Genomic DNA, 17,155 nt, shown 5'->3' with positions numbered 1-17,155 from the left:
GCCATCCAATTTGGCTTGTGTCTCCACATTTTATCCCTGCAAGTTATAAGGTCATACAATTAAAAATTCTGCATAATGGCACAGCATTTCATACTTCACTGTGGGGAAAGGGGCATAAATAGCCCAAACAGTCATGTCGATCGACTTTTCCGTTCCCTGCCATGTGACTGGTTTCACATTCATCTCCTCGATCATAAGGTAAAATAGATCTAAAACAATTGTCATTTAGCCTACATTTACAATCTCCTTATCCTAACGGAAAACTCATTTACCTACAGTCCCCTCAGAACGTGTTCATACCCCTTAACTTATTCCACATTCCGTTGTGTTACAGACAGAATTCAAAAGAAAAAATGTTTTTTAAAATCCCATCTACACACAATACCCCATAATGGCAAAGTTAAAACATATTTTTTTTTAGAAATGTTTGCTAATTTATTGAAAATTATATACAGAAATATCTCGTTTACATAAGTATTCACACCTCTAAGTCAATACTTTGTAGAAGCGCCTTTGGAAGTGATTACAGCCCTGAGTCTTTCTGGGTAAGTCTCTAAAAGCTTTCTACACCTGGATTGCGCAACATTTGCCCATTATTCTTGTCAAAATTCTTCGAGCTCTGTCAAATTGGTTGTTGATCATTGCTAGCAACCATTTTCAGTTATTGCCATACATTTTCAAGTAGATTTATGTCAAAACTGTAACTTGGCCACTCAGGAACATTCACTATCCTCTTGGTAAGCAACTCCAGTGTAGATTTGGCCTTGCGTTTTAGGTTATTGTCCTGCTGAAAGGTGAATTAATTTTCCAGGTTTCCCTCTAGGATTTTTCCTGTGCTAAGCTCCATTCCATTTATTTTTCATCCTGAAAACTCCCCAGTCCTTAACGATTACAAGCATACCCATAACATGATGCAGCCACCACTATGTGTTGTATTGGATTTGCCCCGAACATAACACTTTGTATTCAGGACAGAAAAATGTATCACTTGCCACATTTTGTGCAGTATTACTTTAATGCCTTGTTGCGAACAGGATGCATATTTTGGAATATATGTATTCTGTACAGTCCTTCACTCTGTCATTTAGGTTAGTATTGTGGAGTAACTACAATGTTGTTAATCCATCCTCAGTTTTCTCCTATCACAGCCATTCAACTCTGTAACAGTTTTAAAGTCACCATTTGCCTCATGGTGAAATCTCTGAGTGGTTTCCTTCTTCTCCAGCAACTGAGTTAGGAAGGATGCCTGTATCTTTGTAGTGACTGGGTGTATTGATACACCATCCAAAGTGTAATGAATAACTTCACCATGCTCAAAGGGTTATTCAATGTGTGCTTTTTTCATTTTTACCCTTCTACCAATAGGTGCCCTTTTTTGCTAGGCTTTGGAAAACCTTCTTGGTCTTTATGGTCAAATCTGTGTTTACAAATAATTGTATGTGTGGGTTACAGAGATGAGGTAGTCATTCAAAAATCATGTTAAACACTATTATTTCAGACAGAGTGAGTCCATGCAACTTATTATGTGACTTGTTAAGCACATTTTTACTACTGAACTAATTTAGGCTTTGCCATAACAAAGAGTTGAAAACGTATTGATGCAAGACATTTCAGCTTTTCATTTTTAATTAATTTGTTCAAATTTAGAAAAAACATAATTTCACTTTGACATTATGAGCTATTGTGTGTCAGCCAGTGACAACAAATCTCATTTAAATATATTTTAAATTCAGGCTGTAACATTAAAAAAAATGTAGCTCTTATCATATCAATTTATAAATTACATTTCATGGAGAATGCTCTTATTTCTATCTGAAAAAAATTAATTAGATACTTTTTTCACTTGGCAGGTTTGCTCAACCTTATTCATGGTTTCCTCGTGTGTAAAGGCGGTGGAATTATTATGTCAGAATATGGCGTATCTGTAGACACACCTCCATTTCTTTGATCTCCACTCCAAACGTGTACCTTGCTGACACTGGCATTTCCCCCAACGTCAGAATACGCACAGAGAAAAAAGTGCATAAAAATGCAATAATGTTCCATTTGTGCGCCCGTAACTCCGGTCTGAATTGCCTCCTTTGTGAATATGAGCCCAGAAACACATGGACATTCTAGACAATTGACTAGACATAAAAAGAATACCCACCACATTTCCCCTTAACTGTGAGAATGACCAGACCACTGTTCTGGATCCCTATTTGGTGAGACAGAGGCGGAGTCCCAAATGGCACCCTATTCCCTATATAGTGCACTCGTTTTACACAGGGCCCATAGGGCTATGGTCAAAAGTAGGATTTTATATAAGGAATAGGGTGTCAGTTGGGATGCATCCAGAGTGGATGGATGTCCTGAAGTACCCTTTCCTCGTGGCTCTGCGACCGCCCACACCGTGACCTTTCTCTCTAGATGGTGTGCGCGCACATGTACGAGCACGCCTCAGATGCCTAATACACACGGACACCACCATTTCATGACTAAACGATGAACATCATACTGATTTCATAAAACACCCACTTTCCAATTCCCATATAAATTCCCTTCCAACCTCCACCCCACATAAACAAGGACCAAATCAACTGCGCTCTCTCTCTCTCCCAAATGAGTAATTTATTTTCCTCTGACACTGGACACTCTAAACAGAGGAACTCTTAATCAACTAGAATTTCAGACCTAGGTCTTCAAAGTAGGAGTGCAGATATAGGATCCTTTTATTGCCATTTAAATAAAAAGGAATACGATAATATACAGTAACTTTGGTCAGCACACCTACTCTGAGACACCGTTTGATTGCAGGCCAAAATCTCCATGACTAGAATGGCTAGAGCCAGACCGAATCTTTCGAGGCAGACTTACCTCATTAAAATAATCATCTACCTCGGTTATTTGAATTCGAAAGTCATTTATGTGCCTGGTGATATTTTAACAAGAGAAAAGTTTTGTCTTCGCTATGATTGTGGCTGTGATTTTTTAATACTTCTATCTTGGGAGTCAATATTACCCGAGTCAGTCATTAGTATATAAGTTACATTTGCCACAGAAATCGTTGAAATATACCGAATAAAAATATAAATGCATTATGCAACAATTTCAATGATTAGACTGAGTTACAGTTCATATAAGGAAATCAGTCAATTGAAATAAATTCCTTAGGCCCTATTTTGTGGATTTCACTTGACTGGTCACAGATATCTAAAATAAAAGTTAGTGGCGTGGATCAGAAAACCAGTCAATGTCTGTGGCCACCATTTGCCTCATGCAGCGCGGCACATCTCCTTCGCATAGTGTTGATCAGGCTGTTGATTAAGGCCTGCGGAATGTAGTCCCACTCCTCGTCAATGGCTGTGCGATGTTGCTGGATATTGTCGGGAACCGGAAACACGCTGGCGTAACACGTCGATCCAGAGCATTCCACACATGCTCAACGGGTGAGATGTCTAGTGAGTATTAAGACATGTTCAGCTTCCAGGAATTGTGTACAGCATGATCATGCTGAAACATGAGGTGATAGTGGCGGATGAATGGCACGACAATGGGCCTCAGGATCTCTGTGCATTCAAATTGCCATCAATAAAATACAATTGTGTTCATTGTCCGTAGCTTATGCCTGCCCATACCATAACCCCACCACCACCATGGGGCACTCTGTTCCCAATGTTGACATCAGCAAACCGCTCGCCCACATGACGCCATACACATGGTCTGGTGGTTGAGAAATGAACATTCAATTCTCTGTCAACAGCTCTGGTGGACATTCCTGCAGTCAGCATGCCAATTGTACGCTCCCTCAAAACTTGAGACATCTGTGGCATTATGTTGTGTGACAAAACTGCACATTTTAGAGTGGCCTTTTATTGTCCCCAGCACAAGGTGTACCTGTGTAATGATCATAATGTTTAATCAGCTTCTTGATATGCCACACCTGTCAGGTGGATGGATTATCTTGGAAAATAAGAAATGCTCACTAACAGGGATGCAGACATTTTTAGAGAAATAAGCTTTTAATGCGTATCTTTTATTTCTTCTCATGAAACATGGGACCAACACTTTACATGTTGAGTTTATATATTTTTTTCGGTGTAAAAGTGACCACTGTTCTAGAGACAACACTGTAGGGGTATTGATAAGATAACTTCCCCTGTAAATTCCACATATGGGTCTGGCCTGTGCGGTTGTCAACCACTTTCCCCACAGAGTGCTGCGCCACATCAAACGTCCAGAAGGGACTTTTGATCCCGGTTTCACCGCCAATTTGAATGCCGTCCCAACTGCCCAAACTGGGGCTTAACGAGCCAATCAGAGAGCTAGGAATTCCCTAGGTAGGAGCTACCTCTATGCAGAGTGACGCAGATGCACTTCCTGAAAGCTTTGGCTGTTTTGTAAAAACATAACGCAGGTCCCGTATCAGGTTCTATGGACCCAGCTGGTGGCTTGTTTTGCTACCAGATACACACACACATGGATGCACACACTACACACACACACACACCTCTCCTCTGTCCATACATAATTAACAAACTAATTGGACACAGGTGTCCACACACACATACACACACCACCTCTCCTCTGTCCATACCGGATTAACAAACTAATTGGACACAGGTGTCGGATTAACAAACTAATTGGACACAGGTGCGTCGACAAGAAGCCACTGGCTCTCTCTCTCTCTCTCTGTCTTTGTCTCTTCCTCGCTCTGTCTCTTCTAATTTATCTCTTCTTCTCTCTCCCTCCCTCTCCTCCAGTCTAGGTCCCTGTAGGCTTGTTTAGGAAAACACACGGCCACTTCATCAAAATGAAGTGCTATAAATATCACCAATAAAGTCATCGTCGTCAGTCTGAACACTGTTGGCCGGCAACCAGATGATTGCGTAGCAGCTAGCTAATCAGGGGTAAGGTAGAGTGATGTCACATGAAATTGCATGTGAGTAGACATGGACATGTACACAAAGAAGAAAGAACACTCTTTTTCTCTCTCTCTCTCTCTCTCTCTCAAACATCTGCCTTCTCTTTCAAAGACATACTTCCTCCACAGGGGGTCTGGCTGAGTGTGTGTGTGTGTGTGTGTGTGTGTGTGTGTTGGGGGGGGGGGGGGGGAGCACACGCATGTGCGTGTACGTGCGTGCGAATGTGTGTGTGTGTCAATGTGTTTGTGTGTGAGCTCTTCACATTACACATCCTGTCCTCCGTACGGACTCTGGCTATCATCTCCCTCTCCACCAATTGACACAGCTGGGACCCTACTGGTTGAACACAGAGAAGTTCACATCTTCTAGAGCAGTGGTTCCCAACCAGGGGTACTAGGATCTTAAAGGGGGTACTTAAAGGGATTTAAAAAAGGTTGGAAACCACTGTCCTAGAGAGGGGGATCATGTCAGGAAGACCTCTGGTCCTGCTGCAGTGTGAGTAGATACACGGGCCATGTACGTAGTCAAACACGTACAGTATGTCTACAATGCTGCTCTTAATGTATATGGGTATGGGACAGCAAGGTAAAAATGGAATAGAACAGTGGCCCTTGCAGCTGAAGGACACACACATGCACGCACGCACACTACACACACACACACTCAGCAGTCAGCACAACCGTGTCATTTCCATGGCTGAGAGACAGCGAGGAAAGCTGAGCCCTGTTTTAGGACCTGGGCAGTGACATCACTATGTGGGTCAAAGGTTCAACTCCGGGCACGGTCTCCAGGGGCCATGACACTGTAACTGGGCCAAGACTGATACTATGACCTTTAATCATAGTATTACTACCTTTACTATACTGTATATACTCATGACCATCTTAGACTGCCTTGGTAATGACGGGTTGAAACGTCAAGACGGTTTGATTATTGATTGCAGCAAGAAAGTGATACGTCTTGTAAAATAATACCCGACAGGATCGATATACTCAAACTGTCAAGGGACGACGTGTCACGAGTGAGGTATGTCTGGGCCCTTAAGTAAAAGAAGGTCAACTCGAGTGTTTCACTTTAAGCGTGTGTGTGAGAGGGATTGAATGTGTGTCCTTCAATCCAGTGATGTACTTTTTGACCTACGGGATCGTTTTTGATCTCTGATTTTTAAATCCTCCCTCCCTCCCTCCCTCCCTCCCTCCCTCCCTCCCTCCCTCCCTCCCTGTGGTTTCTGCTTGGCCAGTCCCTCTCAGATCCTGCACTCCGACAGCAAAGACACATACTCCCCAACACAAACAGTGGCCTGATTCAAAACACACACACACCTAACATCCTCGTTATATTCATCATCATAATCCTACCTACGCAAACAGCACCGGGTGTCCATATTATCGGACATGCAGCAGAGAAACAAGGGAGGCTGCAAAAAAAGGAGGTTAAAAGAGGATTACCCTTTATTTTACAGTTCGCTGCTGTATTACCTAGGTAGTACTTAGAATGTACACGGGAATATGTTGTAATAATCATTCATTACCTACTGTGATAACTACCTTTGGGTTTCTTGACGATTCATTGAAACAGGCACCACTACCATGTGATTCCCGGTGGTCATCAATTGTGATGAATTCTTCGAAGTAGGCTCCATGAATTACCGCTTTTAACCGCATAATGTTTTAGTAAGTACCAGCTGAAATAGGACAGTCAATTAAAGCCTTACCCAAGAAGGAAAATAAAAAGAGAATGAGACTACCAAACAACGAGGAAAGTAAGGCTCCGTCTCCCGAGTGGCGCAGCGGTCTAAGGCACTGCCTATCAGTGCTTGAGGCGTCACTACAGACCCTGGTTCAATCCCGGGCTGTAACACAACCGGCCGTGATCGGGAGACCCATAGGGCGGCGCTCTATTGGCCCAGCGTAGTCCGGGTTAGGGGAGGGTTTGGCCGGGGTAGGCCGTCATTGTAAAATAAGAATTTGTTCTTAACTGACTTGCCTAGTTAAATAAAAAATAAATAAAAAAGTCTCACCTCGTAAGCGTTCTTGATGTTGAGGGGCTGGCCCGTGGCCGCCACGTGACCCACAATTCCCTTGTTCCACTCCAGGCGGATGCAGCTATTAGACACCTCCTCCAGTGTGGAGCCCTCGGCCACATCGAACAGCCTGCTCACCAGGAACTTCCTGTTGGAGCTGTCCTCGCCCACCTGGGATCACACAACGAGGAACAGAAGTGAGGTCATACCTATCGAGATTCTACAGGAAGAAACTGTGCAAAATGCGCCACAGTTTACACCACGCCATGATACTGATATGATACTTTACTGTTCATTTGCATGGAAATGTTATCATTGCTACCTGATACGGTTGTATAATTAGATAGATAAGGATTAGACAGAAATTCAAAGATATGAGCAAATAGAATAAAAAGGGAAGCTTTACTTCTTCCTAAGTCTGAGTGTGGTTTTAACCTTCCAGACCTGGGATTGTATCAGCACGGCAGTGGCGGTAAGTACCGTTTAAGATGAGGGAGGGTGATTTTTATTTATATTACAGCATATTGGATGACTGTCATTCATACTCTATTCACCCAGTTCAATGTAACAGGTAACAGCGATAGGTTTAGGCTACAAAATGTTCCCTATACCCATCATGAGGTTGCCAAAACCTAGCGTTTGAATGAACGTTTACAACTTAGGTGCACACAGGTCGAGAGACAAATTTGAGGTGACAGACAGTGACACATGGACAGACAGTGACATTTAATACCGCCTTTTACACTCTTGCCTGCATCTAGCTGACATAGGGTGTAATCATCAGTCCAACAGTTGCAAACGAGAGTTTCTATTGGACAAATTCAGGTATGTTTATCCCCAGTTTTGTTCCCGGTTAAGAAACGTTTTTCAACAGAATTGGCGGAATGAATACACCCCTGATCACGCGTAAACACTGTTCCCTTTCATAGCAGTCACGTTGTATCCGTTCTCGCATCTCTCCTCCTCTCACCTCTTCCCTTCGCTTGTGGACTTCAATGCACAACACATCAGCTGTATGTGACCAGGCGAAAAAACCTTTCCAAGCCAACCCATGACATAACCACTACACACAGCCTACATCGTTGTCATCATATTAGCTAAAGTAACGTCATAGTCAGCATAGCTAATAAAATGAATGCGTTAGTAAGTAAACCCGCTACAATCATGCAGTAACGTTACAGTGTATAGTCACCGGGCCCGGTGGCAATAAATTAGTAATATCAAAAGCTTACCTTGTTGGAAAGTCATATCCAGCTAGCTAACATAGCATCCCTCTGTTTGAGCTGGGTGTTTCAGTAGGCTAAACTAGCTAGCTAAGTAAGTGAAACTGCTTCTCTTGCTTCTCCTTCATTTTGGAAGAAATGTATTTGTTCAAAACTGTTCAACTATTGTATTTCGCTCTCTGAATCAACTACTCACCACATTCGATACACTGCAGTGCTAGCTAGCTGTAGCTTATGCTTTCAGTACTAGATTCATTCTCTGATCCTTTGATTGGGTGGACAACATGTCAGTTCATGCTGCAAGAGCTCTGATAGGCTAGAGGACATCCTCCGGATGTTGTCATAATTACTGTCTGTCTATGGAAGAGGGTGAGAACCATGAACCTCCTAGGTTTTGTATTGAAGTCAGTGTACCCAGAGGAGGACGGAAGCTAGCTGTCTTCCTGCTACACCATGGTTCTACCCTACAGAGTGCTGTTGAGGCTACTGTAGACCTTCTTTGCAAAATAGTGTGTTTTAATCAATTATTTGGTCACGTGATTATATTTAGTATAGTTTTATCTTAACATTTTTACTTTTTAATTGTTTTACAATTTAGATTTTTATGAAATTCACTGAGGAGGATGGTCCTCCCCTTCCTTCCTCCCCTCCCCTTTCTGAGGAGCCTAAACTGCAACACGCTACCCAAGGCTTTTACTTGCAACATAGTTAGATGAACAATGGGTACATATTGAAGATGCACATGCTCATCCCCAGAATCTTTTTACATGTCTTTGTTCAAAGGATAAAGCTAAGAACATGAACATCTTCATAGTTAAGAACACTATAACAAAATGGAAGAAAATGAAACATATTCTACGAGAACCAATATCACTCCCTAAAACACAACCCTATGGAACAATCCTTGGACAGCGTTTCAGAATTCACAGATAAGTTGATCCACATGGAAAGCTAAAGGCATAGAAACCGTAAATGACTTGGTAACAGGAAATACACTACATGACCAAAGTATGTGGACACCTGCCTGTAGATATCTCACTCTAAAATCATGGGCATATGAAGTTGTCGTCCCCCCCCCCCCCCCTCCTCCTGCTATAACAGCCTCCACTATTCTGGGAAGGCTTTCCACTAGATGTTGGAACATTGCTGCGAGAACTTGCTTCCATTCAGCCACAAGAGCATTAGTGAGGTCGGGCACTGATGCTGGGCCATTACGCCTGGCTTGCAGTCGGCATGTTTCCCTATGGAGATTGCATGGCTGTGTGCTCGATTTTATTCACCTGTCAGCAATGGGTGTTAAAATAGCCGAATCCACTAATTTTGTACATATGTACATTTATTTCCATAATAGAATTAAAAAGCAATTTTGGACTGACCAATGTAGACATTTTCAAATGTATGCAACATAAACATACATATCACGAAATTTTGATTGGAATTCTTTCGGACATCAGAGCAGCCTTGAGGGAATCCTATTTGAGTGAGAAAAGGATGTTCATATGATAGGTAAGATATACAAAACCTTAAAGAGAGCATATCCAACTCTTTTAGAAAAAAATATAAACTATTGGAACCAAGACTTAAAAATAACTGAAGTTGGCACAAGATGGAGGGAATGTTGGAGCATAACTAATGAAATTACAGTTAACTAAAATGTAGTATTATCTAATGTGTAGAATGTATTATACAAGAGACAAAATTCACAAATTCTACAGCACAACGGCAGAGTCATGTCTTAAGTGTAAAACTAACAAGGACTCAATAATCCATGCTTTCTGGGACTGCTATGAAGTTCAAAACGTACGGGCAGAGTTTGAAAGTTGGCTGTCAAAATATTACAACGTAAATGTATTTTTTATCCGTCAGTCTGCATATTTCAAGACATGGCATATCAGGGTGTGGTGAGATAATCCTCCAGCCAAATGGGTTTCTTCTCATCTTGAAAAAACATATACTAAAAACTTTGAAATCAATCAACCGGACATCATTAACACAATGGAAAAATCGAATGATTTATTACTGAAATAGCATCGGCGACCGAGATTGATTTCCATTGTACAATTTGACACAATGTGGAAAACACTAATGCAGGCATTAGGGATGGAGGTGTGAGCATGCGGGTCTGGGCAGATGAGACGTAGTCGGGGTTTGTGTGCGTTTGTAAGTTGTTGTTCGTATGTGTATGTTTGTATCTGGTGTGGGGGGAAAAATCTATAATATGAAAAATGTCATTCTAATAATAATACTTTTTTATAATAAGAGAGAGCAGGAAGTACACTTGGGAGCCAACTATTCAAACAGTTTAATTCCGCACCATATAATTGAAATACTAATCCTTCATCATCTCATACTAAATTTGTTTCATGACATAGGCTAACCCGTGCCCTATCCTTCTTTCTCTCATAGGCTAACCCGTGCCCTATCCTTCTTTCTCTCATAGGCTAACCCGTGCCCTATCCTTTCTCTCATAGGCTAACCCGTGTCCCATCCTTCTTTCTCTCATAGGCTAGCCCGTGCCCCATCCTTCTTTCTCTCATAGGCTAACCCGTGCCCTATCCTTCTTTCTCTCATAGGCTAACCCGTGCCCCATCCTTCTTTCTCTCATAGGCTAACCCGTGTCCCATCCTTCTTTCTCTCATAGGCTAGCCCGTGCCCCATCCTTCTTTCTCTCATAGGCTAACCCGTGCCCTATCCTTCTTTCTCTCATAGGCTAACCCGTGCCCCATCCTTCTTTCTCTCATAGGCTAACCCGTGCCCCATCCTTCTTTCTCTCATAGGCTAACCCGTGCCCTATCCTTCTTTCTCTCATAGGCTAACCCGTGTCCCATCCTTCTTTCTCTCATAGGCTAACCCGTGCCCTATCCTTCTTTCTCTCATAGGCTAACCCGTGCCCTATCCTTCTTTCTCTCATAGGCTAACCCGTGCCCTATCCTTTCTCTCATAGGCTAACCCGTGTCCCATCCTTCTTTCTCTCATAGGCTAACGCGTGCCCTATCCTTATTTCTCTCATAGGCTAACCCGTGCCCTATCCTTCTTTCTCTCATAGGCTAACCCGTGCCCTATCCTTCTTTCTCTCATAGGCTAACCCGTGCCCTATCCTTTCTCTCATAGGCTAACCCGTGCCCCATCCTTCTTTCTCTCATAGGCTAACCCGTGCCCCATCCTTCTTTCTCTCATAGGCTAACCCGTGCCCTATCCTTCTTTCTCTCATAGGCTAACCCGTGCCCTATCCTTCTTTCTCTCATAGGCTAACACGTGCCCTATCCTTCTTTCTCTCATAGGCTAACACGTGCCCTATCCTTCTTTCTCTCATAGGCTAACACGTGCCCTATCCTTCATTCTCTCATAGGCTAACACGTCCCCTATCCTTCATTCTCTCATAGGCTAACCCGTGCCCTATCCTTCTTTCTCTCATAGGCTAACCCGTGCCCTATCCATCTTTCTCTCATAGGCTAACCCGTGCCCTATCCTTCTTTCTCTCATAGGCTAAGCCGTGCCCTATCCTTCTTTCTCTCATAGGCTAACCCGTGCCCTATCCTTCTTTCTCTCATAGGCTAACCCGTGCCCTATCCTTCTTTCTCTCATAGGCTAACCCGTGCCCTATCCTTCTTTCTCTCATAGGCTAACCCGTGCCCTATCCTTCTTTCTCTCATAGGCTAACCCGTGCCCTATCCTTCTTTCTCTCATAGGCTAACCCGTGCCCTATCCTTCTTTCTCTCATAGGCTAACCCGTGCCCTATCCTTCTTTCTCTCATAGGCTAACCCGTGCCCTATCCTTCTTTCTCTCATAGGCTAACCCGTGCCCTATCCTTCTTTCTCTCATAGGCTAAACCCGTGCCCTATCCTTTTTTCTCTCATAGGCTAACCCGTGCCCTATCCTTCTTTCTCTCATAAGCTAAACCCGTGCCCTACCATTTTTTCTCTCATAGGCTAACCCGTGCTCTATCCTTTTTTCTCTCATAGGCTAACCCGTGCCCTATCCTTTCTCTCATAGGCTAACACGTGCCCAATCCTTCTTTCCCATCGTGCTCCTACCTACCAGGAAGAGGGAGTAGCGGTCGGCAGCGATCAGCTCGTTGATGTGCAGGAAGATCTTGTGGCACAGAGCCGTCACGTCCAAGTGACTCGACACATCCTTCACCAACTCCAACAGCCTGGCACAGCGGTCCAACCCCCGGGCACTGCCCACCTCGTCCATCATCCCCGTGGGGATGCCAAACCCGACCCCTCCCTGCTGGGTTCTGAAGGGCATGGGCGTCCGGATGTCGCCTCGGTCGGGTTCGGCGTCGCAGAGGAAGGTTAGTGAGCCTTCCGCGTCCTTGACCACGATGGGCCTCAGTGGCCTGTCAAACTCAGATGCAGAGATCTTGCGGGTGGGGGTGCTGGGAGCGGGGCTGGGGGCTGGGGAGGGAGAGCGCCCGTCGTTCAGGCCCAGGGAAGGGGGCAGGGAGAAGGCTAGGCAGGGACTGTCTGAGGGCTGGGTGGGTCTCTGTGGTGTAAGGGTTTCTTTGGAGGATGACGAGGAGGAGGATGATGAGGAGGGCTGGATGGAGTGGACTCGCTCAGCAAACCAGGCATTCACCATCTCCCTGTACCAACACACAACACACAGGACATTATACGACCTTATAAAAACAATCATCGACATTATACAACAGGTCAATACGACATTATAGGATATTAGAGGAAAATATAAACAATCTGAGGAATTTGTGTATTTGATAAGCATTACACGTGGAGGTAGTGTGAGGAAGTTCGACCAGCTTTCTGCATCTCCTAATAGACAATAGAGAGGACATACAGGACTTGCATTACAGCACATCATGAGATATGCCTTACAAGACTTACAATACATTAATCAACAATGTTAGACATTGTATAAAGACATTTAAGGAGCATTTTAACAACGTTCTACCGCGGTCCCAGGGGCACACGCGTATGCACACTAGAGGTCGGCCGATTAATCCGAATGGCCGATTAATTAGGGCCGATTTCAACTTTTCATAACAATCGGTAATCTGCATTTTTGGACACCGATTATGGCCGATTACATTGCACTCCACGGGGAGACTGCGTGGCAGGCTGACTACCTGTTATGCGAGTGCAGCAAGGAGCCAAGCTAAGGTGCTAGCTAGCATTAAACTTATCTTATAAAAAACAATCAATCTTAACATAATCACTAGTTAACTACACATGGTTGATGATATTACTAGTTTATCTAGCTTGTCCTGCGTTGCATATAATCGATGTGGTGCCTGTTAATTTTCCATTGAATCACAGCCTACTTCGCCAAACGGGTGATTTAGCAAGCGCATTCGCAAAAAAAAGCACTGTCGTTGCACCAATGTGAACCTAACCATAAACATCAATGCCTTTCTTAAAATCAATACACAAGTATATATTTTTAAACCTGCATATTTAGTTAATATTTCCTGCTAACATGAATTTATTTTAACTAGGGACATTGTACCACTTTTCTTGCGTTCTGTGTAAGCAGAGTCAGGGTATATGCAGCAGTTTGGGCCGTCTGGCTCGTTGCGAACTGTCTGAAGACCATTTCTTCCTAACAAAGACTGTAATTAATTTGCCAGAATTTAACATAATTATGACATAACATTGAAGGTTGTGCAATGTAACAGCAATATTTAGACTTATGGATGCCACCTGTTAGATAACATTTTCGAGATGATAGTTTCCAGATTTGACCATAATAATGACCTAAGGCTTGTATTTCTGTGTGTTATTATGTACTGCGTGGTGGTAGGCAGCAGCAGGCTCGTAAGCATTCATTCAAACAGCACTTTCCTGCGTTTGCCAGCAGCTCTTCGCTGTGCTTCAAGCATTGCGCTGTTTATGACTTCAAGCCTATCAACTCCCGAGATTAGGCTGGCAATACTAACGTACCTATTAGAACATCCAATAGTCAAAGGTATTTGAAATACAAATGGTGTAGAGAGAAATAGTCCTATAATTCCTATAATAACTACAACCTAAAACTTCTTAACTGGGAATATTGAAGACTCATGTTAAAAGGAACCACCAGCTTTCATATGTTCTCATGTTCTGATCAAGGAACTTAAACGTTAGCTTTTTTTACATGGCACATATTGCACTTTTACTTTCTTCTCCAACACTTTGTTTTTGCATTATTTAAACCAAATTGAACATGTTTCATTATTTATTTGAGACTAAATTGATTTTATTGATGTATTATATTAAGTTAAAACAAGTGTTCATTCAGTATTGTCGTAATTGTCATTATTACAAATAAATATATATATATATATATATATATATAAAAATTGGCCGATTAATCGGTATCGGCTTTTTTTGGTCCTCCAATAATCGGTATCGGCGTTGAAAAATCATAATTGGTCGACCTCTAATGTACACACCACGCGCACACACTACGCACACACACACGTTCCGCCTCACACAGTAACTCACAGACTAATTCTGGTCAGCAGCGCACATTTGTAAAGCATGACAGATATGCACAGTGCCAGCATTAAAAAAACACTGTTAACCACAAGATCCTAGGTTCAAATCCCAACCTTTTTATTTTGTCAAAGATTTACTTTGGCTGAACAGCCCTACTGAAACCTTCCGGAACCCCAGCGTCAGTAAAACGTATTTGCCATGAAATGTGCCTGTAGATTAGGCTGCCTGCCAGACACATAAAACTGAGCCCTAACCACACTATGAAATCGCAAGCCGATGGAAGCGGAATGTTATCTCGCCAAGCATAAGAGACAGCAACGAGTGTGTACGCCTGTGTGTGTGTGACCCCCTAGTGAGAATCCCCCATAGAGCAGCCCTAATGTGTCCTTAGGAGCTCTTAGAGAACTGAGTTTCAGACCTAAACATCCGATCTGATGATATGTGCAAACGGATATATTTTGACGTGTCAATCAAATAAATGTTTTCTTACATAATGTGGTTACTGTGGATACACACAAAAAAAGACATATCTCCTGTTACTTCTCTAAGAGAAATATGTCTGACCTTTTCATGGGTCTATGGAAAACGGGATGGTATCAAATGAGATAAGATTATTTGACTGAAATGTAAATTATGAAAACCTGGACAGGCAAACACTTATTCTGGATATACTTAAATGCAAATAAGTAGCCCTAAAGAAGTCTTCACTTTATTTTCACGGAATGTATCCACTATCACTTCTTATAACCAACAAGAACTTTTGAACATCAGATCAGCAGTTACTTACCCCAATTCCGATTTTAACTTTGACTCATCTGCCCTGGGCTCTTTATGTAATTCCGACCCAATCTTCAGGGCATCCAAGAGGCAGGAGAGGGGGAATCCTGGCGAGATTAAGCCGTAGGGAAAACTGGACACCTCTTCCCTCCATTCTATTGGCCGATCACTTGATAATAAGATGGACGACCTCTGATCGTGGATTTGCTACAGACGGGACTCTCATAACTGCAATATTCTCTGCTTTTCGGAAACATGGCTTTCGGACATGATACCCCTCAGGGCTATCCAACTCGATGGATTCTCCAGTCACGGAGTGGACAGGACAGCAGAGTCAGGGAAATCGAGAGGGGGAGGGATTTGCCTCTTCATCAACAACAAATGATGTGCTGAAACAAGTGCAGTGGAAGTCTCTACCCATTGTTGGTGATGGTAGGCAACATCACCTCCGCCACGCTGACCCTCAACACGGCGGCCCCACAGGGGTGTGTGCTTAGTCCCCTCCTGTACTCCCTGTTCACCCATGACTGCGTGGCCACGCACGACTCCAACACCATCACCAAGACAGGCCGGTGAGACAGCCTACAGGGATGAGGTCAGTGACCTGGCAGTGTGGTGCCGAGACAACGACTTCTGCCTCAACTTCAGTAAGACCAAGGAGCTGATCGTGGACAACAGGAAACAAGGGGGCGAGCATGCCCCTATCCACATCAGCGGGGCTGTAGTGGAGTGGGTCGAGAGCTTCAAGTTCCTCGGTGTCCAAATCACTAAGGACTTAAAATGGTCCACTCATACGCGCATTGGTTGTGAAGAAGGTGTGACAGCGCCTCTTCCCCCTGAGGAGGTTGAAAAAGTTTGGCATGGGCCGTCAAATCCTCAGAAAGTTCTACAGCTGCACCATTGAGAGCATCGTGACTGGCTGCATCACTATTTGGTATGGCAACAGCACCGCCCTCGATCGGATGGCTGTACAGAAGGTGGTACGGACAGGCCAGTACATCACTGGGGCCGAGCTCCCTGCCTTCCAGGACCTCTATATCAAGCAGTGTAAGAAGGAGACCCGGAAAATCGTTAAAGACTCCATCCACGCAAGCCATAGACTGTTCTCTCTGCTTCCGCACGGCAAGTGGTACAGGTGCCAACAGGCTTCTGAACAGCTTCTATCCCCCAAACCATAAGACTTCTAAATAGCTAAAATAATGGCTACACAAACTCTCTGAGTTGACCTTTGTATTACGTTTTGTTGTTGTTGCTCTGTCTCTATGCACACTCACAGGACTCTACACACTCACGCACACTGACACTCCAACACACACATAACATGCACAAACATTTATACTGACTCTACACACAGCCCACACACTCACATGCAATCATCATTTATGCTGCTGCTACTCTGTTTATCATATATCCTGATGCCTAGTCACCTTACCTCTAAACATATCTCCCTCTTTCACTCCAGTATCCCTGCACATTGTATGGTATTGGAACTGACACTGTATAAAGCTTTGTACTTTCTCATGTTCTTCTTATTTCGTATGTTTATTTATTGTGTTTTTGTTCTTCCTTATGTTCTTTTTTTGTGCTACATTGAAATCGATTACTGCATTGTTGGGTTTGGAGGTTTCAAGAAAGGCATTTCACTGTACGTTGTGCAAGTGACAGTAAAACGCGAAACTTGAAACTAAACTAGGACTGATAGTTGTGATGCCAAGGTACCAGCCTCACTATATGGACAGAATATGCCCTTAATGACAGTAAGGCTGCTGGCTTGCTACAACAGGCAC

The 17,155-nt window shown here is 43.4% G+C and overlaps 1 protein-coding gene across 3 annotated transcripts in view; it reads right to left on the bottom strand.

Moving 5' to 3' along the window:
• LOC129835068 (cGMP-specific 3',5'-cyclic phosphodiesterase-like) overlaps positions 1-17,155 on the bottom strand; it is a 90,143-nt gene that overhangs the window by 47,251 nt on the left and 25,737 nt on the right. For all 3 annotated transcript variants that reach the window (XM_055900421.1, XM_055900418.1, XM_055900420.1), the window contains exons 2-3: positions 12,190-12,739; positions 6,925-7,098 (exon numbers count right to left, since the gene is read on the bottom strand). In XM_055900421.1, the coding sequence (XP_055756396.1) occupies positions 6,925-7,098; positions 12,190-12,739 (724 nt within the window). The remainder of the gene's footprint in view (positions 1-6,924; positions 7,099-12,189; positions 12,740-17,155) is intronic.

This window comes from Salvelinus fontinalis, chromosome 36 (assembly GCF_029448725.1).
Source record: "Salvelinus fontinalis isolate EN_2023a chromosome 36, ASM2944872v1, whole genome shotgun sequence".
In the NCBI taxonomy this organism is placed as follows: Eukaryota; Metazoa; Chordata; class Actinopteri; order Salmoniformes; family Salmonidae; genus Salvelinus; species Salvelinus fontinalis.
This window is presented reverse-complemented; position numbering and strand designations above follow the sequence as displayed.